Raw genomic sequence first — 27,951 nt, forward strand, 5'->3', positions numbered from 1 at the left:
TAATAATTTAATCAAATATATTTTTTATACCAAATTAAAGCTGTGATTTTCGAGATTGAAAACTTTTCTATTAAAAAAAATAATAATTTAGTGTTTGAATCAGAAAACAAATATTAAGTCTTCTGTGCTTTTTCGCTTTTTTCCGTGCAATGCATTAGCTGAATCATTTAATCTGGATTCTTTGTTATATTGTAGCATAGCAAGGAAATGATTTCTTATGTTACTTGCATGATTTAATAAATTTTATACAAATTGTTTGAAATGGTCACAGACGATAACCCCACTGACAGATGGCAAAAAAATAATGTTTCAATAAATAAGAGGGATGATTTTCATTAGTTGCAAAATAAAATTGAAAGGGCTTGGTGGTTATACGAAAATAGAAATATAAATTTAAAAAAAAAAATCTAAATAAATTATGTCTCTATCTTGGTTATTTTGTTTTATGACATTCATCACAATTCTAAGGGGGAACCCTTTGAACAATACGGAGAATAAAAATTCCCTTGAAATACTTGTTCGGGCCAAAGGAGCAGAAATGCATAACTATATGGATGAGTCAAAGGATCCTTGTGAGAATTTCTATGAATTTGCTTGTGGCAATTATCAGCGCTATAATCCGGCAAATTCCTACCCCTATCAATCTGATATTGTTTTTACAATCTCAAATGCCTTCAGACGTAAAGTATTTAAGGCTTTCAACGCGGATAGCACAATGCTCGATGAAGCTGAGCAAAAGGTAAAACAATTCTATGATTCATGTTTGAATTTGAGGAGTATCAAAGGGAAATATAGGCAAAAATTAAAAGAAATTATATCGGAATTTGGTAAAATGCCTGCATTGGAAGGTGATCAATGGAATCCAAAGACCTTTGAATGGTTAACTACGGTAGCAAAAATCGCCAGCAAATACAATATTCGTGTTATATTGGATTATGATATTCTACCGGATTTCAAGGATGAGGGCATTACTAAAATACAATTTAAAATTCAGCAAGGAATTTTTCAAATAAAATCCCCCAACCTAAGCTCTGAAGATAATGAAATCTATCGTGGTGTCCACAAAGAAGCTATAGCTGAAAATTTGGAAAAATTTTTAGGTTTTGACCAGGAGTTGGCCTCTCAAACAGCAAGGGAAATTCTCAATTTTGAATCGTTATTAATTGAGAAATTTGAAGAGAAATCCTTGTCCAAAAGATCACTCCAGCAATCTATGTGGCTTCCTTCGAATTTGTTGTCAACCTATGTGGATACCTATAAATATGAGCAATTAGTATTTGGAATTTTACCCCAAGATATCAAGGATAAAGGCCATAAAGATCATATCTTTCGTATAAGCAATGCCATCATCTATGCCAATAAGAAAGAAATGGCCAATTATATTTTCTATTATCTATTGGAGCCTTTTATGTTGGATTATGGTGCAGTGGATCCTGCCCTACATTGCTTTGAAGAAACCCAAAAACATTTCTCCAATATCTTGGATGCCATGATCTATCGTAAATACGATAATTCCCAAATGGAACATGAAATCGAGGATATATTCTGGACAATAAAGACAACTTTTCGTGATTTACTTTTATCCCGTCAATACAACTGGATGGGCTATGAAACTCGTAAGAGTTTCTTAAGAAAACTTGAGAAAATGCAATTGGAAATTAATTCACATAAAAATCGAAATTTCCCCAAAGAACTTGAAGGTCTCATTTTGAGCAATGATGATTATGTGGATAATCTTAAAGAAATTTTTATGCTCAATGCTCGCAATATTAAAACCAAACTGAAAGAAACGCTCAAAACCAAGGATTCCTATGATTTATCTTTTACTCCAGCCTATATTGTAAAAGATAATCTCATAAAAGTTCCTGTCTCATTTCTACAGCCCTTTTTCATATGGTCTAAATATTATCCTAATGCTTTGACATTTTCATCGTTGGGATTTCTTTTATCTCACGAACTGCTACATGCTTTTGATGAAGAAGAATGGCTCTTAGATGAAAATGTGAAATCGATGACAGTAAGAGGTATTGACAAGTGGAAATTTAATAGACATTTGAAATGTTTTCGCCAACAATATCGTGGATTAATGAAAAAAGATCAGCCCATAGACGAACACGAATCTCAATCGGAAAATTTGGCAGATAATGGTGGTATACGCTTGGCCTATATGGCCTATGATAAATTTAGGAAATCCTTCAATTTCAAAGATTCCGAAATGCTGCCTCGCCTCAATTACACGAGTGATCAATTATTCTTTATATCCTATGCTCAGCATTGGTGTAATTCGATCAATTCTGATATTAAAAATTTCTATAACCTAAATGGTGACCATTCCCCTAGTGAGATACGTGTTATTGGACCCTTATCAAATCTCTGGGAATTTGCAACAGCATTTAATTGTCCCTTGGATAAACCTATGAATCCCAGCAAAAAATGTATTCTCTATTGACGTTTTACAAATTTGTATTATTATCGAATTAAAAGTAAATAAATCAGCATTATGAAATATATTCGGAATTTATAATTTAATCAACGATGAGGCAATAATCTCGGTTTTGTTGGGAAGGCTAGAGAACTCATATAGTCAATACACTTAAAAAATGTTTATCCACACTGAATTGAATTTCTCTGAATTTCGTGTTTTGATAAAATACTGTTTTCTGAAGGGAAAAATACGGTGGAAGCAAACACTTGGCTTGATAATGAGTTCTGCCCCAGGGAAATCAACAATAATTGCCCAGCAAAAAAATTGGAAGTTCTTCCAAATGCACAACTTTTAAAGCACTTCCAGAAGATGCACTCCCAATGATGTTCTTTATTTTAACTACCCAGGATGTTCTCTTAATTAAATTTTTTACAACTTCGTTTTTTCATACCTTTATTGGATAATTTTAACTTTATTTGTTTCAAATAGGTTAACAAATATATATGGCCGTAAGTTCGGCCAGGCCGAATCTTATGTAACCTCCACCATGGATTGCGTAGAAACTTCTACGAAAGACTGTCATCCACAATCGAAATACTTGGGTTGTGGTATCTTAAAACTTCTTAACATAGTATTCTAAATTGTGAGTTAGTCCATACGTCGTATATATTAGACAAAAAAGTTATGTATAGTTAAGTCTACAAATAATTACGAATCGATATGGACTTTTTGCACGGTACGTAGAGAGCCAGAATTGAAATATGGGGGTCGCTTATTTGGTGACAATATACAATTATGAACTTGATATGGACCAATTTTTGTGTAATTGGAAATCGATTTATCTGAGGGATATATAACTATAGACCGATATGGACCTAGTTAGGCATGGTTGTTAACGACCATGCACTAGCACAATGTACCAAATTTCAACTCACTCGGATGAAATTTGCTCCTCCAAGAGGCTCCAAAACCAAATCTCGGGATCGGTTTATGTGGGGGCTATATATGATTATGGACTGATATGGACCACTTTTGGCATGGTTGTTAAATATCATATACGATCACCACGTACAAAATTTCAAGCAGATCGGATGAAGTTTGCTTCTCCAAAAGGCACCGGAGGTCAAATCTGGGGATCGGTTTATATGAGAGCTATATATAATTATGGGCTGATAGGAACCAATTCCTGCATAGTTGTTGGATACCATATACTAACATCACGTAACAAATTTCAACCGTATGGGAAGAATTTTGCTCTTCCAAGGGGCTCTGGAGGTCGGGATCTGGGGATCGGTTTATATGGGGCCTATATATAATTATGGACCGATATCGACCAATTTTTGCATGGGTATTTGAGGCCATATATTAACATCACGAGTTACCAAGTTTCAACTGACTCAGATGAATTTTGGTCTTCCAAGAGGCTCCGGAGGTCAAATCTGGTGATCGGTTTATAGGGGGGCTATATATAATTATTCACCGATGTGAACCAATTTTTGCATGGTTGTTAGAGACCATATACTAACACCATGTACCAAATTTCAGCCGGATCGGATGAAATTTGCTTCTCTTAGAGGCCTCGCAAGCCAAATTTGGGGATCGGTTTATATGGGGGCTATATATAATTATGGACCGATGTGGACCAATTTTTGCATGGTTGTTAGAGACCATATACCAACATCATGTACCAGATTTAAGCCGCATCGGATGAAATTTGCTTCTCTTAGAGGCCTCGCAAGCCAAATTTGGGGGTCCGTTTATAGCCCCCATACAAACGGACCCCCAAATACGTAAAAGTGGATCGATATGGTCCATTTGCAATACCATAGCTTGATTCGTTCGGAAGTTAGCGTGATTTCAACAGACGGACGGACGGATTTCACCACGACCCAGAATATATACACCCAGAGAAATGATTGGTTGGAATTCGATTACGACAACAATTTGATAGTGGAGACTCACAATTTTTAATTGTGTGGAATAATTGTTAGTTATTTCTTTTGTTAGATAGTTTATATAACCAATATAATAGCGGTGTGACCGAAAGTTGGTACACACGACCAAGTATTGGTCGTTATTTATATATTGAAGTAAGCAACCATTTCAATTTATTACACCCCGTTGTGCTAACTGACTTCTTTTGCCAATATGCTTCCATGCCCAACTGAAGGTCTGTTTAACAACTAAGTTGGTTGTGTTAACTGATGTGATAGTTATAAAGGGAATTGGTTGCTATGGACTACATATACATATATAACAACAAATATATTGTGTTTTGCCTAATTAATTATCAACTTTAAATTCTTTAAATTTCAATTCAATATTTTGATGACGTTTACTCGAATTTAGAGAACATGTCCATAAAGGATTGCTGTGAGTTATATATATACAGTGAATGGAAGACACAAACGGTCGTCTAACTTTTGTCCACATTTGGCAGGTGTCCAGTTAGAAAACCGTCCACGTTTGTAGGTGCCGGTTTTCAGAGTGACCAAGTCTGAGAGTTTTTTTGTATATTTTTAAATTGGGTAGCTGTATTCTTAAGTTGTAAGTAACTTAAACATCAAATTAAATTAATACTCCTCACTCTTTACCTTCTTCCCTCTAGGGATATCTCAACAAATGTGACGACTTCCGATGTAACGACAACATTTCATGATCCATGCCTGAGTTCAGAGTCACGCTGAAAATCGATCCGGTAATTATAAGTACCGCAACTGAAACATTTCCATTCAGTTCTAAGCTCTGTAGGTTTTTCGGATACATTGGCTTCACTTCTGCGATTAAAACCGAATGACCATTACACCATGATCATGCCAAATTGGATATTAACGCAAAAATTTAGGTATTTTTTCTTTCAGGCTTTAAGTTAGGTATTTTTTCTTTCAGGCTTTAAAAGCAAAATATTTTGAGAACTGCCCTCCAATAAGATTTATGAAATGGAAGATTACAAGTTTAGAAGAATTCTTATTGGCCGAGGGCCTCCTTGGGCCTCAAAATTATGCAGATTGGTTTGCAAACATCGCAACTATCTATTTTGTGAAGTTTCTTTTCCAGTTCAAAAATGTTCTACAGATGACGATTTTTTATTAGCTCAATAATCAATACAAGAAATATTAATATGTAATAAAATTAAATATAAATTAAACTTAATTCAAAGGATGGTTTCTTAATTTCATAAGGTTGTCCGAAAAAATAATTAGTTGTTTTAACAAACGAATGAAATTTTATTGGTTGGGATTACCAATTAGGGTGTTAATGTGCTCAAATTTTAGTTATCCAAACAATTTATGTATTGTTGTACCAGACAAGAATTGGTTGCTCTAACAAATATTGTCGGTTATATTCTGATGGTAGATGGGACCAAATAAATCGGTTGGCAAAAAAATTGGTTGGCACAACAAATTTGTTTTCTGTGTGTATACTTTATGGGGTCTTAGAGCGCTATTTTGATGTGTTACAAACGGAATGACAAAGTTAATATACCCCCATCCTATGGTGGAGGGTATAAAAACAGAGCAAGAATTCATTAAGTGGTACAACTCATTTAAATTTTGTCGAAAAAATGCTAAATCCAATTTGAAAAAATTGTGAATTTTTGAAAATATTTGAGGTCAAACGTTTCCGACAAGCGCTAGAATGCATTAAAAATTATAGAAAATTAAAAAAAAAATGTTATTATAATTATTTGACAAAATATTACTTATTAATTATTTATTTGACAAATATTATGCAACGGCTGTTGAAATGGAGGACACCCGTCCTATGACAAGCCCATGTTAAATTCATCGCTTCTGCGCCAATTTTGCACCACTTCCGGATCCAAAAAGAACATTTTCATTACTTTTTTGGCGACGCTTTTTTTGCTGGGTGATTGGTATGCAAAACTCAAGCGTGGTGAAATCAGCACGGAGGACGGTGAACACAGTGAACGCCCAAAAGAGGTGGTTACCGACGAAAACATCAAAAAAATCCACAAAATGATTTTGAATGACTGTAAAATGAAGTTGATCGAGATATCAAAGGCCTTAAAGATATCAAAGGAACGTGTTGGTCATATCATTCATCAATATTTGGATATGCGGAAGCTCTGTGCAAAATGGGTGCCGCGCCAGCTCACATTTGACCAAAACCAACAACGTGTTGATGATTCTCATCGGTGTTTGCAGCTGTTAACTCGTAATACACCCGAGTTTTTCCGTCGATAAGTGACAATGGATGAAACATGGCTCCATCACTACACTCCTGAGTCCAATCGACAGTCGGCTGAGTGGACAGCGACCGGTGAACCGTCTCCGAAGCGTGGAAAGACATAAAAGTCCGCTGGCAAAGTAATGGCCTCTGTTGTTTGGGATGCGCATGGAATAATTTTTATCGATTATCTTGAGAAGGAAAAAATCATCAACAGTGACTATTATATGGCGTTATTGGAGCGTTTGAAGGTCGAAATCGCGGCAACACTGCCCATATGAAGAAGAAAAAAGTATATACAGCATTAAGTTCGGCCGGGCCGAATCTTAAATACCCTCCACCATGAACCAAATATTAGGGTTTCCTTTGAAATTTCAGGAGGGCTTGAGGACTTGAGGACACTTCCCGAAGATAAATTTAAAGATTTCACCTATGAGGACTATATCAGATTCTGGATTTATAAGAACCATTGTTGTTTCAGTTTTAGAGGAATCATTAAAATCTCTTATAAGTGTGCAAGAAAATTATAAAATAACGTCTTGATTTGAAATCTTAAATCTGTAGAAGTAAAATCTGGAAATTTTACATTGAGTTTCAAGCAATTTTCATAATCAGTGCGCCTTCTACACCCTCAAGAAGTGAAGACGGTCTATATGGAGGCATTACCAAATGGACAGATACAAACTTAATCCGATACGCGTTTTTGTGAGCCTAAAATACCAGAATATTTACATTTTCAGGCAAATCAGATAAAAACTACGGTTTCTAGAAACCCCAGGAGTTAAATCGGGAGATCGTTCTTATGGGGGCTATACTAAAATATGGACCGATACTCACCGTTTTCGGCACACCTCTTTATGGCCCGAAAATACCTCTAGATTTCCAATTTCAGGCAAATAGGATAAAAACTTCGGATTCTAGAAGCCCAAGAAGTAGAATCGGGAAATCGGTCTATATGGGGGCTATACCAAAATATGGACCGATACTTACAATTTTCAGCACACCTCTTTATGGTCCTAAAATACCTCTAAATTTCCAATTTCAGACCAATTTGATAAAAACTACGGTTTCTATAAGCCGAAGACCCCAAATCGGGAGGTCGTTTTATATGGGGACCATACCAAAACATGAACCGATACTCACAATTTTTGGCACACGTATTTGTGGTCCTACAATACCTCTAGATTTCCAATTTCAGGTAAGTTGAATAAAAACTGCGGTTTCTATAAGCCCAAGAAATAAAATCGGGAGATCGGTCTATATGGGGGCTATACCAAAACATGGACCGATACTCACCATTTTTGGCACACCTCTTTATGGTTATAAAATACCTCTAGATTTCAAATTTTCAGGCAAATTGGATAAAAACTACGATTTCTATAAGCCCAAGGGAGCCACCGTGGTGCAATGGTTAGCATGCCCGTCTTGCATACACAAGGTCGTGGGTTCGATTCCTGCTTCGACCGAACACCAAAAACTTTTTCAGCGGTGGATTATCCCACCTCAGTAATGCTGGTTTCTGAGGGTTTCAAAGCTTCTCTAAGTGGTTTCACTGCAATGTGGAACGCCGTTTGGACTCGGCTATAAAAAGGAGGTCCCTTGTCATTGAGCTTAACATGGAATCGGGCAGCACTCAGTGATAAGAGAGAAGTTCACCAATGTGGTATCACAATGGACTGAATAGTCTAAGTGAGCCTGATACATCGGGCTGCCACCTAACCTAACCTATAAGCCCAAGACCCCAAATCGGGAGGTCGGTTTATATGGGGACTATGTCAAAACCTCGACCGATATAGCCCATCCTCGAACTTGACCTGCCTGCAGAAAAAAGACGAGTATGTGCAAAATTTCACGATTTGCACGATTGCTTCATTATTGAATACTGTAGCGTGATTACAACAGACAGACAGACGGACATCGTTATATCGTCTTAGAATTTCTCGCTGATCAAGAATATATATACTTTATATAATCGGAAATCGATATTTCGATGTGTTACAAACGGAATGACAAACTTATTATACCCCCGTCACCATTCTATGGTGGTGGGTATAAAAAGTGTTGTTCCACCAAGACAACGCACCGTGCCACAAGTCATTGAGAACGATGACAAAAATTCATGAATTGGGACCTCCTTTTTATAGCCGAGTCCGAACGGCGTTCCACATTACAGTGAAACCACTTAGAGAAGTTTTGAAACCCTCAGAAATGTCACCAGCATTACTGAGGTGGGATAATCCACCGCTGAAGAACTTTTTGTTGTTCGGTCGAAGCAGGAATCGAACCCACGACCTTGTGTATGCAAGGCGGGCATGCTAACCATTGCACCACGATGGCTCCCAAAAGGATGCTCGCAGGGAAAAAATTTGGCTGCAATGAAGTGGTGATCGCCGAAACTGAGGCCTATTTTGAGGCAAAACCGAAGGAGTACTACCAAAATGGTATCAAAAAATTCGAAGGTCGTTATAATCGTTGGATCGCTCTTGAAGGGAACTATGTTGAATAATAAAAACGAATTTTGACAAAAAAATGTGTTTTTCTTCGTTAGACCGGGAACTTATCAGCCAACCTCTTAAGCTAATTTCTTGAACTGCGCCATAAAGACAACCTTCACTGAAAAAATACAAAACCTAGTCTTCTTTCTTTCCTCTGTCTAAAAATAATTATTTTCTGTGACGTACCCCGGCCCCGTGAGTTTTTACCCGAGCCAGGAGCGGAAAACCCGTCGTTATAAGGTTATTGCGAATTGCTCGAAACTCAAAGTAAGAATTCCCAATTTTACTTCTCGTAATCATTCTAATAATGGGGGTAAAAATCTACTTGGATTTTTAAAAATCTATCTCCAGACAAATTATTATTCAAAAATTGCATAAAAATTGCTGTAGTTTGAAATATCTCCCATAATTTTAATAAAATTTTGCTCCGTCCTAGGGCATTAGACGGAGATTTTGTAGAAGTGTATTTTTTTCTAAATCGGTTCAGATTTAAATGTGTAAATGTTTATACATATCACCCAACAAATTTGAAAGATTTGAGATGGTATGTAGTACAAAGTCGTGTAGGGTATATAAGTCGGCATCGACAGAATTTAAATTTTCCTTATTTACTTGAAAAGTTCGAAAGTCGACTTTCAATAATGGCAAAAATCTAAAGTTGATTTTCTCAAACTTTTAAACAGTTGAACAATCGAAAAATGTACTTTTTAATGTTTTAAACAAGAAACCGATAATCGATTCTCATTTTGTATTCCCATTGCAATCCCTACTTTGTTCTGTTTACATATAATGATACACTCTGATGAAACTTAATTTATTCAATGGACCTTTCACACCACATCTCTATGAGATCTATTCGTTACAACTGCTTCAGACAGAATTATGGCATATCAGTAAAATAATCTTCGAGTAAATGTTTCGAAGAGATTTACTCATAATAAAAAATATCTCTTAAAAATATTCACATTTGTATTTAGAGATAACAGCAAATGAAATGGAGGCATCTTAACGACACCAAATTCTGGCTTTTTTAGTTGTGAAGCAGATTTTTATAGAAATACTTGAGCTATTTGGACTAAGAAACTATATTAAATGTTTATAAATATTATAAAAATTTTCCTTTTGCTGTGGCTATGGTCGGGCCTAGAAGTGGAGGCACAAAAAAATCCTTTCAATGCGAATGCGAATCATGGATATTTGCTAAATTTGGTGCGTCTAGCAAAATCAGCAGGAATGCGTAGTTTTATGAATGAATCTGTGAATCCTTGTGAAAATTTCTATGAATTTGCATGTGGCAACTATAATCGTCTATATCCCCCAAATGACCCAGATAGTTATGTCAATAATCGTTTCAAAACTATAGCCAATGCTTTGGGTCGTAAAATTCTTGAGGTTTTGAAAGAGCAGACCTCAACAGATACTTTGGCCGATATGAAAGTGAAACACTTCTATGAATCCTGTATGAATGGAGCAATTTTAAGCATTAACTACAAGGATAAATTAAAAGAAATTGTGGCTGAATTTGGATCAATGCCTGCTGTGGAGGATGGGGCTTGGAATGACTCACAATTCGAATGGCTACCAACTGTGGCCAAAATAGCTGGCAAATATGGTGTACATCTTATAATGGGCTTTGACATTCGAGTGGATGCCTTGAATAAACATAGTAATAGCATAAGATTAAAAATCCCGGAGACATCATTGGGCCATAAGTCCCTATACACAGATGAGCATAATGCCATCTATAGAGAAGTACGTAAAGAGAACATAGCTCGATTTTTGGTAAAATTTTTGGATTTATCTCAAGCAATGGCAAATAGAACAGCTAAAGAAATTTTTGATTTTGAAACAAAATTGGCTGTGGGTTATAGATTTCAATCGAGAACCCAGCCCAGCTTTTTGAATCCAACCACTTTGGAGAGTATACAAGCAAAATATTATCCATCATTGGATTTTAAAGAATACTTCAATAGCTCTTTAGGAATTTTACCCGATGTCACCATATATGATCTTGCCGATGCAGATGCCCAAAAAATCATAGATGTCGTCAATTTTGAGCATAAACGCATTGTGGCCAATTACATTTTCTATTATCTGCTGGAACATTTTATGATCGATCTTTCCTCCACACGCCATGAACTTGAGCTCTTGTGTCTGGCGAAAACTAAAAACTATTTCGCCAATATTTTGGACAATATGGTCTATCGCAAGTATAATAGCTCCCAGCAACAAATGCAACAAGATGTTGAACTGATGTGGCGGACCATTAAGGCTACATTCCTAAAATCTTTGCAGTCCTTGCGTCTATATTGGATGGGCGATATGACCCGTCTTATGGCCATTTCGAAATTAAAGAATATGCGTTTGGAAATTAATGCCTATGAGCATAGAGATTTCATCCAAGAATTGGAAGACTTGACTTTAAATAAGCAAGACTATGTGGAAAACGTTTGGGCAATTTTGATGCTAAATGCCCAAAAAAATAAAATGAAAATACATCAAAAACCGGATGTCCCTGACGATGAATCACATTCATTTAGCCCTGTTTATATCTATCCAGAAAATCTCATTAAAGTTCCCATTGCCATTTTACAACCGTATTACCTATGGTCCAATCTCTATCCTAACGCCTTGAAATATGCCACATTGGGTTTTCTTATATCTCATGAATTAATTCATGGTTTCGATGAAGAGGGTCGTTATGTGAATGCCAATGGTAATTATTTCGATTGGTGGGAGGAGAGTGGTAAGATGGAGTTTAAGATCCTTGTGGATTGTCTACGTCAACAATATCAAAAATTTGTCTACAATGGTCATCATCTCAAGTCTTTCGATTCGCAATCACAAAATATAGCCGATAATGGTGGTATACGTTTAGCCTATGAGGCCTATCAAAACTGGTACGACTCAATGCAATCACAATTGAATATGGACTCTGAAATTATGCCTCGTTTGAATTATACAAGCCGGCAATTGTTTTTTATTGCCTATGGTCAATTATGGTGTAGTTCTACTCATCCTTATCTACAGAATTTTCTAACAGCAAATGATGATCATACTCCATATAGATTTCGAGTGATTGGCCCTTTAACAAATCTTTGGGAATTTTCATTCGCATTCCAGTGTACTTCACTGGACAAAATGAATCCCTTGTCCAAGTGTTCGGTGTATTAGAAGTGACACAAAAGTTGTTTCAATTTCAAAAGAAATCTTTGTGGATGTAATGTGAAGAAATTCAAACAAAATAAATTTTAAAAAATAAACGATGATTATTATTTTTTATTAGTTTTTATAAATTGTCTTTACTGGAGTATGTTAAACTTAAAACAAACGAATATTATGTAGCCGACTACTTCACTGTTCGCCCGGATAGACGCAGATTAATAGAGACATTTCTGTGTTTATTATCACTGTATTAGCAAACGAAAAATCTAGAAACAATATTTCCGATAGTTTTCCAATTAAAATTTTAATGGATTAAAAAAAAAAAACATCAATTAAAAATTTATTTGATTCAATTATCTTTTGGCACAAAAAATATTTGACTTTTCCAATTAAAAATGGAATTTAATTCTAAAAAATCAATTAAAACTGCAATTCAACAGCGTTACATATAAATAAAAGAAATTGTTAAAACAAAAATATATTTATTATTATTATATAAATTTTCTCTACTCATGAGGCACAACAATTCTAGAAAAATTGCGAATTTCTACAAATTTTTGCAAATTTGAAAATACATCTAAATCGCCACTTAAAATGAAAATATTTAGATTCTACTCATCGTGCACCCTCTATAGTTTTTGCACAATGGTACTAGCATCCATTTACTCCGCTCCCGGTTTCATTAAAACATCGGAAGGCAATTGGACAACATCCAGTGAGGAGACGCTGGAGGTATTATTGGACACACATTTTCCTAGAAATCAGACGGTTGGACCCTATTCTGGCAGTGCCAAAGTGGCTCAGCGGTCATTTCTAATCGAGGAAATTGTATCGGAATCTAGAATAAAATAAGTGTTAAATAGCTTTTGGTCATTCAAATCCCCCGGACCTGATGGAATTACTCCGGCGGAGTTACAAGCAGTGACTGACAGAATTATCCCTTGGTTGACGATGATATATAAAGGATGTATAAACTTAGCATTTATTCCAGAAAAGTGGAGGGAAACAAAAGTAGTTTTCATAAGGGGTGATACGGTCAAAATTTGGTCAATATAAACTTGACGTATTTCGTTCAATTTTGCATTTAAAAAACCTGAACACCCCTCATTTTGAAGGTGTGTGTGTAGAATGTTTCTCCTATTTTGATTTTGGAATTCACTCTTCAGTTGTCAAAATGCCGTCCAAGCAAGAAGAGCAGCGTATCAAAATTTTGCTCGTGCATCGCGAAAATCCGAGCTACTCGCACGCAAAGCTGGCAAAATCGCTAAAAGTTGCCAAATCAACCGTTACAAATGTAATTAAAGTGTTTGCGGAACGTTTGTCGACAGCCAGGAAGTCTGGATCGGGGGGAAATCGAAAACCGGAAGCCGCTGAGACGACAAAGAGAGTTGCCGGTAGTTTCAAGCGAAACCCTATCCTCTCTCTCCGAGATGCCGCAAATAAGCTGGATGTATCGTCTACAACCGTGCATCGAGCCAAAAAACGAGCCGGACTATCGCCTTACAAGAAGGTAGTGACTCCAAATCGCGATGATAAACAAAATACGACGGACAAAGCGCGATCCCGGAGGCTGTACACGATGATGCTGACGAAGTTTGACTGCGTGGTAATGGACGACGAAACCTACATCAAAGCCGACTACAAGCAGCTTCCGGGACAGGAGTTTTATACGGCAAAAGGAAGGGGAAAGGTAGCAGATATTTTCAAGCACATAAAACTGTCAAAGTTCGCAAAGAAATATCTGGTTTGGCAAGCCATCTGTACCTGTGGCTTGAAAAGCTGCATTTTTCATAGCTTCCGGGACTGTCAACCAAGAAATTTACGTGAAAGAGTGTTTGAATAAACGTCTGCTACCTTTCCTGAAGAAACACGGTTGTTCCCTACTGTTTTGGCCGGATTTGGCATCTAGTCTAAATATTATTTAATTTGAATAAAGAGAATGGACATTCGGAACCAAGAGAATATGTATGTGTGGACATGTGTTTTGTTTATCATTTTGGCATTATGGGCACAATTTTTTTCTTGGTTCGTTAAAAGAAATCAGGGGTCTTCATAAAAATAACGAAAGGGCACTATACTCTTTTTAGAGTTGGGACAGTAAAATGAAATAAGGAGGAAATATTGAAAAATTACACAGTAAAATGTATAAAAACAAAGTTTAGTTCCTCTTTATTAATAAGTAGTCCGAGGAGTTGACGGACACCTTCAAATATTAAAAATGGTCCTCGGTTCGATTCTCCGTGCAGGCGAAAGGTAAAATTTAAAAAAATTATAAAAGTGAATAATTTCTTCAACATTATTTGTATTACAGAAAAAGGTGCCAAGAACTAAAATATTTCGTGGAAGTGAAAATTACGAGTATGTTAGGCAATGAGCACAATCGTCTTTGGGAAAAATTCTTCCAAGCATATGATATTTTTGGGCTCAAAATGCTTCCAAACATATAATATGTTCACATAAAACAAACATATTAATGTTTCGGCGGTATCCAATAATATATGTGCTTCCTGCAAAATATGTTTGGAACATATGTTAAAGAAGCGATTTTTTTTGAGGGTGTGATCAAAATGCCAGTGTTGATGATAATGATACATATAGTAATTTTCTGACGATGATGATAATAATTGTTAAGAATCAGATCGAAAAGCAGATATTCATTCTCTTTTTTTTTTTGTTGCAAATTAACTAATGGAAAACAAATAAAATGTGGACTAAATAATATTTAATATTTGATTGGTTTTATGTCTTTTAGTGAATTTGGCCGAAAAAAGTTAAAACAATAAACAGGGAAAGCTACTTCGAATTAATTCCCACTTTTAACTTCAAAAACCCCACTGTGCGTCGGTTGCATTGGATATTGGTGGTTGAATTTGTTTACCAATTGGTTTTTAAAGATTGCAAATATTGGTGTTTACTAAATACACTGGTCGGTTGCGGTAGATCGCAGCCGTTCTCTGGTGCACACCACACCAACAAAATATTGCCCCATTTAAACTTAAACCGCATGCTAATGCTAATGTTCTCAAGACGTCAGATTTCACTCCTGATATCTGCTAAAGGGTGATACGGTCAAAATTTGGTCAATATAAACTTGACGTATTTCTTTCAATTTTGCATTTAAAAAACCTGAACATCCCTCATTTTGAAGGTGTGTGTGTGTAGAATGTTGCTCTTATTTTGATTTTGGAATTCACACTTCAGTTGTCAAAATGCCGACCAAGCAAGAAGAGCAGGGTATCAAAATTTTGCTCGCGCATCGCGAAAATCCGAGCTACTCGCACGCAAAGCTGGCAAAATCGCTAAAAGTTACCAAATCAGCCGTTACAAATGTAATTAAAGTGTTTGGGGAACGTTTGTCGACAGTCAGGAAGTCTGGATCGGGGGGAAATCGAAAACCGGAAGCCGCTGAGACGACAAAGAGATTTGCCGGTAGTTTCAAGCGAAACCCTAACCTCTCTCTCCGAGATGCCGCAAATAAGCTGGGTGTATCGTCTACAACCGTGCATCGAGCCAAAAAACGAGCCGGACTATCGACTTACAAGAAGGTAGTGACTCCAAATCGCGATGATAAACAAAATACGACGGCCAAAGCGCGATCCCGGAGGCTGTACACGACGATGCTGACGAAGTTTGACTGCGTGGTAATGGACGACGAAACCTACGTCAAAGCCGACTACAAGCAGCTTCCGGGACAGGTGTTTTATACGGCAAAAGGAAGGGGAAAGGTAGCAGATATTTTCAAGCACATAAAACTGTCAAAGTTCGCAAAGAAATATCTGGTTTGGCAAGCCATCTGTACCTGTGGCTTGAAAAGCAGCAATTTCATAGCTTCCGGGACTGTCAACCAAGAAATTTACGTGAAAGAGTGTTTGATAAACGTCTGCTGTCTTTCCTGAAGAAACACGGTTGTTCCGTACTGTTTTGACCGGATTTGGCATCTTGCCATTACGGTAAAAAGGCCATGGAGTGGTACGCCGCCAACAACGTGCAGGTGGTTTCCAAGGACAAGAACCCTCCCAACACACTCCGCCCAATTGAGAAATACTGGGCTATTGTCAAGCGGAACCTAAAGAAGACCAAAAAAACTGCTAAGAACGAGCAGCAGTTTAAGGCAAACTGGCTTTCTGCGGCGAAGAAGGTGGACAAGGTAGCTGTACAAAATCTGATGGCAGGTGTCAAGCGTGAGGCCCGGCAATTCGGATTTGGAAAAGCGAAAGCCTAATTGAATATTTTTCCTGAATTTTATACTAATTGAACTTGAAAAAGAAATTTAATTTGATTTTTTTAAATAAACAATTTCACCGATTTACACGCGTTTTCCCTTGACCAAATTTTGACCGTATCACCCTTTATAACGGGTCGCTGTCTAATAGGCGATTCAATTAAACACCTCTTGTGTGAGTGTCCTGCATTTTGTATAACGCTAAAGCGAATTTTAGGGGCATATAGCTTTAGATTATTGGCGGACCTGGAAAACTTTAACTTAAGCAGTCTGCTAATGTTTTCGGTTGGTTCAACAGAAGAAAATAATCGAGAAGGTTCAGCGGCTAAAACTAGAAGTGTCCATATGTAATAGGTACTTTTAGTAAATGTGGTATCACAATGGATTAAGTAAAACTTTTTACTTAATTTATGTATAATTTTTTCCCGTTTTTTAGTTCATCTAACTAACGTACGCAAAAAATTATTAGAGTGAAGGAAACTTTCTCCATATATAATAATTCCATGAACTAAAATAAAGTTAAATTGGCTTTAGTGAAATAGAGAGTTCACTTATTTTTGAGTGCAGTTTTCTATAGAAATAACATTTTGGCAAAACTTTCTATAGAAATAAAATTTTGACAAAATTTTCTATAGAAATAAAATTTTGGCAAAACTTTCTATAGAAATAAAATTTTGATCGTCTATTTTTGTTATTTTTTTGTATGTCTCAGTTTTGATCCTTACTATTGCTATAAAATGAAATGCATATCATAAATTTGAAAAGTTATTTGTATATTTATATATTATTCATTGCATTGTTTATATATAGTATGAATTCCATGTTAAAGACCTACAAATAAAAATTAATATAAAAACAAATGAGTCTCACACAATAGTTGTGATATCAAGATCACCTAAAACCTAGGGTATACTATCCATGGAATAGCACAATTAGTGGTTAGAATTGTAATGCTTACCCATATGTAGTTTAACGACCAAGTCCACCAGTAAGTCCACCAACAACTCCAGTAACTGTATTAAGAACTCCACCAACTGTACCAAGAAGACCACCCAGATCCAAAAGTCCCTCTGGTTGTGGCTCTGGTTCGGGGGCAGGTGCAGCTTGGACGGAGCTGATGGCCAAGACCAAAGTGGCAGCAATAACGGCAATGTTGAAAAATTTCATGTTGGCTAGTTGTGTATCTTTGGGTTCGATAGAAACTGATGATTTTCCACTAATTATATTCCACTTATATAGGTATTGAAGACCTGTCCACTCAATAAGAATATATTTTTAAACTTCTGTATTCCAAAGGAAGTTGTGATTGTATTTGCATAAGAAAAATTGTTTAAAAACAATGTAGACGAAACTACTAAACCGTGTAAATATAACATAAACCGGAGAATATTGTACATACATACATATTTATAAACATGTTTGTTAGCACATGGTCTATAAAGCCAAAAAATCTGTGTTTACTTAATTGGTAAAGCTTAAGAACTACGATTTCATTGCTTTATCCCCTTTATGCTTGTAATTTATTTATAAATTTAAATACGAAATAAATAAATAATAAAAAAATATTGTTTTTTTGATATTTTATATTAAACAAATATTATTTCATTTCATACCATTTTCAAAGTTGAACTTTCATTCGTGTTTTCAATTTCCAACAATACTATTGGTTCAAAGTGCAACTCTGCTATATATCAAAATATTTAATTCAGTTGTAGTTATTGTTTTAAATTCTTTTAGTTTTTAAAATAATCTCATGGTTTATTTGTATTGTTACACTCTTAGAAAAATATGTTTTTCATATGTTCCGATATAAACAAAATGTGTTTCGGGCACAATTTTAAAACACAATATATTTAAGTGCAAACATGTAATGTTCCTAAACTAACACTAAATGTTTGGGACATCTATTTTAATATGTTAGAATATATTATGTTTGGGACATGAATGTTTCATAAAAATCATATGTGTGAATGCAAACATGTATAAATTTACAAATTTCGACTAAACATACATATGTTGTGATATTTTATTCAAAGCGACAGAGAGAGTATAGAGAAAGAAATAGAGATGGAAACCGGGAGAGTTGACAAAAGATATCAACATAACACATCGAAAGAATCAAAAGAGAACAATTTCTATGAAACCGCTTGTATGTTGTTTCGGAAAACTGGTTTATGATAACGCCAAAAATTTGATATGCTTAAGTCTAAATATTATTTAATTTGAATAAAGAGAATAGACATTCGGAACCAAGAGAATAGACATTAAAAAAAACAGTATGTGTTTTCGCCGTGAGAGCAGCATTTTATGTATGTGTGGACATGTGTTTTGTTTATCATTTTGGCATTATGGGCAAAATTTTTTTCTTGGTTCGTTAAAAGGAATCAGGGGTCTTCATAAAAATAACGAAAGGGCACTATACTCTTTTTACAGTTGGAACAGTAAAATGAAATAAGGAGGAAATAGTGAAAAATTACACAGTAAAATGTATAAAAACAAAGTTTAGTTCCTCTTTATTAATAAGTAGTCCACGAGGAGTTGACGGACACCTTCAAATATAAAAGCGTGCATTAAGTTCGAGTTTTGCATCTAAAACAATTTAAAAAGTTTATTTTCTTTAAAATGAATTATTAAAAAAAAAATAAAAGGCATTTTAGACCGATGGTGTTAAATGCTAGTAAAAAACTGTTCACGCCTAAATAAATTTATGTTTATATTATAAAATTATATATGTATGTTTATACTCGACTCCACATTCTTCTTTTGTTAGAGTTTTTGAATTCCTTCCAAATTTTAAAGTTTTGTACCAAAAACAGGGTTTTGTTACAAAATTGTTATTTTGCAATAAAAAAATAATATTTTATCCAAAAATCAGTCAATTTCGTTTATATCAAACACTGTTAATGACTATAAATCTTTAATAACCCACATTTCGAAGTTTCATTATAAAAATTGAATATAGTATAAATATAAATGTGTAAATTAAAAAAAACAAAAAAGTGTTCGGTCGGAGCAGGGATTGAACCCACGACCCTTTGCATGCAAGGCAGACATGCTAACCACTGCTCCACGTGGCAAACAAATGTATGTTTCTGTTAAATAATGTTATGTTTGCATGGGCTCGTGGGCGCTGCAAACTATGCTATATAAATGTAACTTATAACGATAATTATCTGCTGGTGACCATGACAGCTACGTAGCCCAGTGGATAGTGTGTTGGCTTACAAACTGTATGGTACTCGGTTCGATTCTCCGTGCAGGCGAAAGGTAAAATTAAAAAAAAATTATAAAAGTGAATAATTTCTTCAACATTATTTGTATTACAGAAAAAGGTGCCAAGAATTAAAATATTTCGTGGAAGTGAAAATAACGAGTATGTTAGGGAATGAGCACAATCGTCTTTGGGAAAAATTCTTCCAAGCATATAATATTTTTGGGCTCAAAATGCTTCCAAACATATAATATGTTCACATAAAATAAACATATTAATGTTTCGGCAGTATCCAATAATATATGTGCTTCCTGCAAAATATGTTTGGAACATATGTAAAAGAAGCGATTTTTTTTTGAGGGTGTACAAATTTTTGCAAATTTGAAAATACATCTAAATCGCCACTTCAAATGAAAAGATTTAGATTCTACTCATCGAACACCCTCTATAGTTTTTGCACAAGGGTACTAGCATCCATTAACTCCGCTCCAGGTTTCACTAAAACATCGGAGGGCAATTGGACAACGTCCAGTGAGGAGACGCTGGAGGTATTATTGGACACACATTTTCCTGGAAATCAGACGGTTGGACCCTGTTCTGGCGGTGCCAAAGTGGCTCAGCGGTAATTTCTAATCGAGGAACTTGTATCGGAATCTAGAATAAAATGGACGTTAAATAGCTTTGGGTCATTAAAATCCCCGGAGCTGATGGAATTACTCTGGCGGTGTTACAAGTAGTGACTGACAGAATTATCCCTTGGTTTACAATGATATATAAAGGATGTATAAACTTAGCATATATTCCAGAAAAGTGGAGGGAAACAAAAGCTGTTTTCATACCTAAAGCAGGAAAAGCCTCTCACTCGAGTGCGACGGATTTCCGACCAATCAGCTTATCCTCATTTCTACTTAAGAATATGGAGAGGATGATAGACATTTATCTTAGAACTAGCGTCGATTCAAGTTTGCTCTCGAAACGATAGCATGCATACTCAAAGGGCAGGTCTACTGAGACCGCTTTGCATGAACTAGTCAGCTTTATCGAAAGCTCACTATCTGTCAATGAATACACAAATGTGGCGTTTCTAGACATCGAGGGGGCATTCAATAACGTCCATTCGAGCTCGATATTAAATGGGCTGGCAACTCTGAATGTTGATTCAGGTATACTTAGGTTGCTAAAGGAACTGCTAATGAGGATACGTATTTCAGCCACACTAGGACAAGCAAACATGCAAAGGTATGTGAACAGAGGCACTCCCCAAGGAAGAGTTCTATCACCTCTTCTTTGGAATGTTGCTATAAACAACCTTCTGGTTTCCCTAGAAAAAGAAAGGATAAAAGTGGTGGCATATGCAGACGATGTGGCGCTAGCAGTCAGGGGAAAATTCCCATCCACAATCAGAGATATTATACAAAGAGCCCCCCTGAGAATTGGCGAAAGAGAATGGTCTTGGAGTAAATACTGCCAAGACAGAATTAGTCATGTACTGCAAAGATCGCAAAACTCCCACGGTTAAGCCCATATCCTTAGGGGGTATTGAAATTCCCTTTGGTGAGTGTGCAAAATACCTTGGCGTTATTGTGGGCAGGAAGCTGGACTTTAGGCTTAATATTGAAGAAAGGGCGAGGAAAGCCACGGTAGCTTTGTACTCGTGCAAAAAGGCAATAGGAAAAAAGTGGGGACTAAAACCGAAAATTGTGCACTGGCTATACACGGCAGTGGTTAGACCTAAAATGCTATATGGTGTTGTAATCTGGTGGCCGGCACTTCAGCAACCGACAGGTTTAGATAAAGTTCAGCGTATGGCGTGCTTGTGTATCTCAGGCGCATTCAGTAAGACAGGAACAGATTCCTTTGATGTCATGCTGCATCTATTGCCTTTAGACATTTTGGCCAAACAGTCAGCTACAACAACGGCTGTGCGGTTGCGCGAGCTATCGCTGTGGTCGGAAAAAATTTACGGCCACAGTTCGGTCCTCAAAATAATGCCAGATGTGCCTAACGTAGTGGATTACACTCTTACTAAACCACTTTTCGACATAAAGTTTGAAACTCTAATTCCCTACAGTGAGGCGTGGTGTACACAGACCCCGGGGAATAAAAGATATAGAGATTTCTACACTGATGGCTCCAAATTGGATGGACAAGTGGGTTTCGGAGTATATTCTAAAGATCTGGAACTTCGAATAGCGAAAAGATTACCTGATCACTGTAGTGTTTTTCGGACTGAAATATTAGCAATAAGAGAAGTGGTGAATTGGCTGAGAAGTAATGCTCCAAGCAATATTGGCATTAATATTTACTCAGACAGTCAACCTGCAATAAAATCCTTGGACTCTGTGTTCCTTAACTCAAAAACGGCCATCGACTGCCGCAAATCTCTCAACGAGATGGCTGAGCAGTACAATATTCACCTAATATGGGTGCCTGGCCATAGGAACTTACCGGGGAACAGACAAGCAGATGAGTTAGCAAGGCTAGAAACTACCTTACATATTCCAGGGGAACTAGAATCTGTTGGTATGTCTCTGGCAACCTGCAAGCTCTTACTGCGTGAGAAGGCCGTCATGATGGCAAATGTTCGATGAGAGAATTGCAAGGGTTGTAACTACATCAAGCAAATATGGTTCTCAAGACGTCAGATATCACTTCTGATATCTGCTATAACGGGTCGCTGCCTGATAGGCGAATTTACAAAAACTATTGGTGCGAAGTATAATGACTATTGTATGAGCTGTCATGATGCGGAGCAAAAGGAATCAATTAAACACCTCTTGTGTGAATGTCCTGCATTTTGTGTAAGGCGTAAGCGAATTTTAGGGGCATATAACTCTAGATTACTGGCGGACCTGGAAAACGTTAACTTAAGCAGTCTGTTAATGTTTTTGGAACAATCTGGTTGGTTCAACAAAAGAAAATAATAGAGAAGGTTCAGTTGTTAAAACTAGAAGTGCCCATATGTAATAGGTACTTTTAGTTAAATGTGGTATCACAATGGACTGAATAGTCTAAGTGAGCCTGAAACTAAATCGGACTGCCACTTTAACCTAACCTAACCATGATCGCTTTTGTATTTTAACTGTCTATTTTTTTTAAGTTAACTTTATTTTTTCCTGTGTTAAGCACTTAACAGAGCTCTGTTTAAACTCTGTTAACGTTAAGGCAATGCTAACATAAATTTCAAAGTTAACTTTATTTTCACGGATATTGAAGCACCGAATTTAAACCGGATCGAATGACATTTATTCCCCCGAGAGGTTCCAGGGGTCAAATGTGGGGATCGGTTTATATGGGGACATCGATATAGTACCAAATGTCAACCGAATCGGGTGAAATTTGCTCTTATAATTATTGACCGGTATTGACAAAATTTTTCGTTGTTTGGTTAGGGTATGGAGGATGAGACCAGCCCATAGCATAAAACAGGGGCTGGCTCCCACTTATTTTAGACCATGTTGATCCATTGGGTTTCCTCACAATTGTTCTTCTTCGTCCTCATCAATCATTTGAGTTTGCAAGCGAGTTCCAAAGAGAGGTTTCCTAGGTCTTTCATCCCGAGGCCTTGATGAAGGCAAGTATATCCTTCATGTTCCAGTTACATACATCCGCTATATCCTGAAATAAAAAGGAGCCCAGTATCTTGTTTCTTCTAAAGGATAATGCTTGACACTGTCGCAGAAAACGATGGTAACATAAATTTCAAAGTTAACTTTATTTTCACGGACATTCAAGCACCGAATTTAAACCGGATCGAATGAAATTTATTCCTCCGATAGGTTCCGGAGGTCAAATGTGGGGATCGGTTTATATGGGGACATCGATATAGTACCAAATGTCAACCGAATTGGATGAAATTTGCTCTTATAATTATCGACCGGTATTGACAAAATTTTTCGTTGTTTGGTTAGGTTATGGAGGATGAGACCAGCCCATAGCATAAAACAAGGGCTGGCTCCCACTTATGTTAGATCATGTTGATCCATTGTGTATCCTCATAATTGTTCTTCTTCGTCCTCATCAATCATTTGAGTTTGCAAGCGAGTTCCAAAGAGAGGTTTCCTAGGTCTTCCATCCCGAGGCCTTGATGAAGGCAAGTATATCCTTCATGTCCAGTAACGTGCATCCGCTACATCCTGAAAGAAAAAGGAGCCCAGTATCTTGTTTCTTCTAAAGGATAATGCTTGACACTGCAGCAAAAAATGGTAGGAGTCTTCTGTTGCCTCTGGGTCCAGACATCATCTACAAATATCGTCATTCATTAAGCCGATCCTTACCATGTACTTTCCAAGGATGTTGTGTCCTGTTATGATGCCTATCAATACTCTCAGGTCATCTCTGCGTGTCGCCATCAGAAAATCAGAGTTCTTGCGGATCTTGCTCGGAGGTCGCAGAGGAAGCCCAACGTTCCTTCCATAAATCATCGTATCTGACATTGATCCTGTATGTATATAAAGATAGCGTGGGGAAGACATCTGTAACGATGTTATACGTATCGCGTGGGCCTTCTTTAGCCAACACATCCGTCTCCTCATTTCCCATTATTCCATAATGAACATGTACCCAGCACAGAGTGATATTATGCTGTTCAGTGAGAGCTCTCAGCTCTCTACGACTACGGCTGACTACCTTCGAAGTTATGTTCGGATTTTCTAAGGTCTTTATTGCTGCCTGACTGTCGATGAAGAAGCTGATATCGCTCCTGAATATTGGGCTCATCAACAGTAGTTCCGCAGCCTTTGCAAATACCTCCGCCTGAGTGATGCTGCGTCCGTCATCTATCTTGTATGAATCCCTGATACCAAACTCTTCGCAGTAGATACCACTGCCAGTGCCCTCATTCATTTTCGTATATTTACTTCGTATTGCCATATCGTTTCAGAATGTATATCACATTGGTGTACAGTTACTTTTTTGCTGACTGCGTCCCTCTCCAAAATGTATGCGTCCCTCTCCACACTCCTCGATACTTGGTATAATCAATTTCAGTTGTCCCTAATATACATGTTGAGTCGCCATAAAGTCCGTCCTAATATCTCGCCCAACTGAAGCAACGAGTTCCGTGTGTCAGCTTACCGCGTTTTTGAGCGAGTCCATGCTCTTCAGCCTGATGAGTATAATGTCCGCTGATCTTCTGATATGCAGATCCAGCGGGGTGATTCCTATCAGTACCTCCACGCAGAGAAGAAATATGATCACCTCAAACATGTTTCAAGAGCAAAATGTTATTTTTGTATGGTGATCATGTAACATGTTTGTCACTAAAATGTTATTTTCTCGTCAAATATAACCTCCTCGCCGAAATCAGATACATGATTTCCGAGAAAATAATATGGTTGCGAAAACCATGTTACATGATCACCACCCAAAAATAACATTTGCTCTTAACACATGTTTGAGGTGATCATATTCCTTCTCTGGGTGTCTAGTGCTGCTGTGGCCGGTGTCCTCATTGCGCCAGTCATGTAAATAAGAGCCGTCCTGTTTATTCTGTTGAACTTCTGCATATAATTCTGATGGTTCGAATTGGTCCACCAGACGTGGCATTCATAGGTAGCCACAGGTCTCACAACTTGCGTGAACAGCCAGTGAAACAGGGAGGGCTTCATTCCCCAACGTCCCACAACCAGCCTTTGACACGCATACAGTGCCGCATATGTCTTCTTCAGTGTAACTGCCGTATTCTCCAGCCAGATTAGTCTGGAGTCCAGGACAACTCCTAAGTAATTAGACGATTTCGAAAGACTCAATCTTGTCCCTTGTCATTGAGCTTAACATGTAATAGGGCAGCACTCAGTGAAAAGAGAGAATGAACTGAATAGTCTAAGTGAGCCTGATAAAGCGGGCTGCCACCAAACCTAACCTAATCTCGTCCCTTGAAATTGAGGTCGTTATACCCTTATACTAGCTCCGCTTTGCTAGGGTTAACACCCAATCCGCACCGCCTTGTCCAGTAGGACAAAGTTTGTCGTTATTATTAGAGGCCATATTAGAGGGTGTCGTTTTTTGACACCCCACATACTCGTAATAACCGTTTTTCGTTTTGTTTTTGTTCCATACACCCTCAAAAAACTTCGGATCTGTAACATATACCCCCAAACATATTCTGCCTCAACACAGACAAAATGTTAACCAAAAAACATGTTTCCAATTAAAATTTAATTGAATTTTCAAAATATTCAATTAAATATTTAATTGGTTCAACAAATTCTTTAATTAAAACAAAAAACAATCACAAAAGTTAGAAGTATCAATTAATGATACAGATCTGTGATTGAAGATATTTCAATTAAAAATTTATTGGATCAATTAATTTGATTGACTTCAAAAATTATTTTTTTGTATGTAGCATAAATTATTAATGCCCTCCGCTATTTTTATTACTTTTTGCTGGTTGGCCTACTATATCTGTGGACTTATGACCCCATAAGTCGAGATACCAGAATTTCTCAACAATAATATGTTGTGTATATTTTCAAGGCGCATCTTTCTGTCTTTACAGATTTTTGATATCTCCCATACATCAGGAGATATAGAATCGTGCAAAAGAACATAACTTGCGAATTTTTAAGTTTAATTTTGACAAAATTTAACTTAAAAAAATATAGGTTGTGAACAACATTCCACCCCATTATTCACCATAATACTCCATGGCCATCACATTTTGAATGCATCTGATATCTTGTCAGTTATCAAAAGACATATGCATGTGTACGCAAATATTTGCATTTATGTCGAGCAAAGTTGACAGATGTCTGTCAGTTTAGCCGTTGGTGGAATATGCCTGAATGGGATGCATTGTCTCACCATTGCGGAGGGTGTTTGTTGTTGACATCGTTCCGTTTTTTTTATGTTGGAATTGGTCATGCTTAAGGTAAAGAATTTCACATAATATTAGTATCAGCATTTCAGTTTTGTCCAAATGTTATTCAACCTGGATCCTAGAATCATTCAAGTAGAAAGTAGAAAAAGAGTTCATACGTAAACTGTAGCAAGAATATTAAAGTTTCGAAATGTATTTGAATTTTATATTCAAACACTGAAAAAACAGTATGTCCAGTTAAAAAGAAACAAAATTTTGAGAAAAAATTTCCACAGAAATCAAATTTTAACAAAATTTTCTACAGAAATAAAATTTTGACAATTTTTTTTGTAGAAATAAAATTTTGACAAATTTTTTCTAGAATAACATTTTGACAAAATTTTCATAGAAATACAATTTTGAGGAAATTTTCTATCGAAATAAAAGGTTGACAACATTTTCTATAGAAATAAAATTTTGACAAAATTTTCTAAAGAAAAAAATGTTGACAAAATTTTCTCTATAGAAATAAAACTTTGACAAAATTTTCTATAGTAATAAAATTTTGGAAAAAATTTCTCTGCGAATAACATTTTGACAAAATTTTCTCTCGGAATAAAATTTTGACAAAATTTTCTATAGTAATAAAAATTTGACAAAATTTTACATAGTCATAAAATTTTGACAAAATTTTTTCTAGGAATAAAATTTTGACAAAATTTTCTATAGAAATGAAATTTTGACAAAATGTTTTATAGCACTAAAATTTGGACAAAATTTTCTATAGAAATAAAATTTTGATAAAAATTTCGATAGAAATAAGATTTTATATAGAAATAAAATTTTGACAAAATTTTATGTAGAAATAAAATGTCGACACAATTTTCTCTAGGAATACAATTTTCAAAAAATTTTCTATAGAAATAGAATTTTGACAAAATTTTCTATAGAAATAAAATTTTGACAAAATTTTTTCTAGAATAACATTTTGACAAAATTTTCTACAGAAATAAAATTTTGACAAAATTTTCTAAAGAAAAAAATTTTGATAAAATTTTATAGAAATGAAATTTTGACAAAATGTTTTATAGCAATAAAATTTGGACAAAATTTTCCATAGAAATAAAATTTTGGGAAAATTTTCTCTACGAATAACATTTTGACAAATTTTTCTGTAGAAATAAAATTTTGACAAAAACTTCTATAGAAATAGAATTTTTACAAAATTTTTATAGAAATAAAATTTTGACAAAATTTTATATAGAAATCAAATTTTGACAAAATTTTATGTAGAAACTAAATTTTGACAAAATTTTCTCTAGGAATACAATTTTGAAAAATTTTTCTATAGAAATAAAATTTTGACAAAATTTTCTATAGAAATAAAATTTTGACCAAATTTTTTATAGAAATAAAATTTTGACAAAATTTTTTCAAGAA

General features: G+C 35.9%; 2 protein-coding genes across 4 annotated transcripts in view; one reads left to right on the forward strand and one right to left on the reverse strand.

Moving 5' to 3' along the window:
• The window catches only part of sba (six-banded), an 832,225-nt gene that overhangs the window by 770,375 nt on the left and 33,899 nt on the right, over nt 1-27,951 (reverse strand). The window lies entirely within an intron of this gene.
• On the forward strand, nt 355-12,374 carry LOC142219878 (uncharacterized). Its single transcript, XM_075288647.1, has 3 exons — nt 355-2,446; nt 9,328-9,378; nt 10,210-12,374. Exons 1-3 carry the CDS (start codon nt 419-421, stop codon nt 12,283-12,285), a joined length of 4,155 nt encoding a protein of 1,384 aa, XP_075144762.1. The 5' UTR covers nt 355-418; the 3' UTR covers nt 12,286-12,374.

This window comes from Haematobia irritans, chromosome 1, assembly GCF_050003625.1.
Source record: "Haematobia irritans isolate KBUSLIRL chromosome 1, ASM5000362v1, whole genome shotgun sequence".
Lineage (NCBI taxonomy): Eukaryota > Metazoa > Arthropoda > Insecta > Diptera > Muscidae > Haematobia > Haematobia irritans.

What these genes read in the sequence shown, in the direction of transcription:
- LOC142219878 (XM_075288647.1), top strand. Translation starts at nt 419, where the DNA reads ATGTCTCTATCTTGGTTATTTTGTTTTATGACATTCATCACAATTCTA. An exon ending in GCAAAAAATGTATTCTCTAT is followed by an intron (nt 2,447 to 9,327) that starts TGACGTTTTACA and finishes TACCCGAGCCAG; the next exon opens with GAGCGGAAAACCCGTCGTTA. An exon ending in CGAATTGCTCGAAACTCAAA is followed by an intron (nt 9,379 to 10,209) that starts GTAAGAATTCCC and finishes TATTAAATGTTT; the next exon opens with ATAAATATTATAAAAATTTT.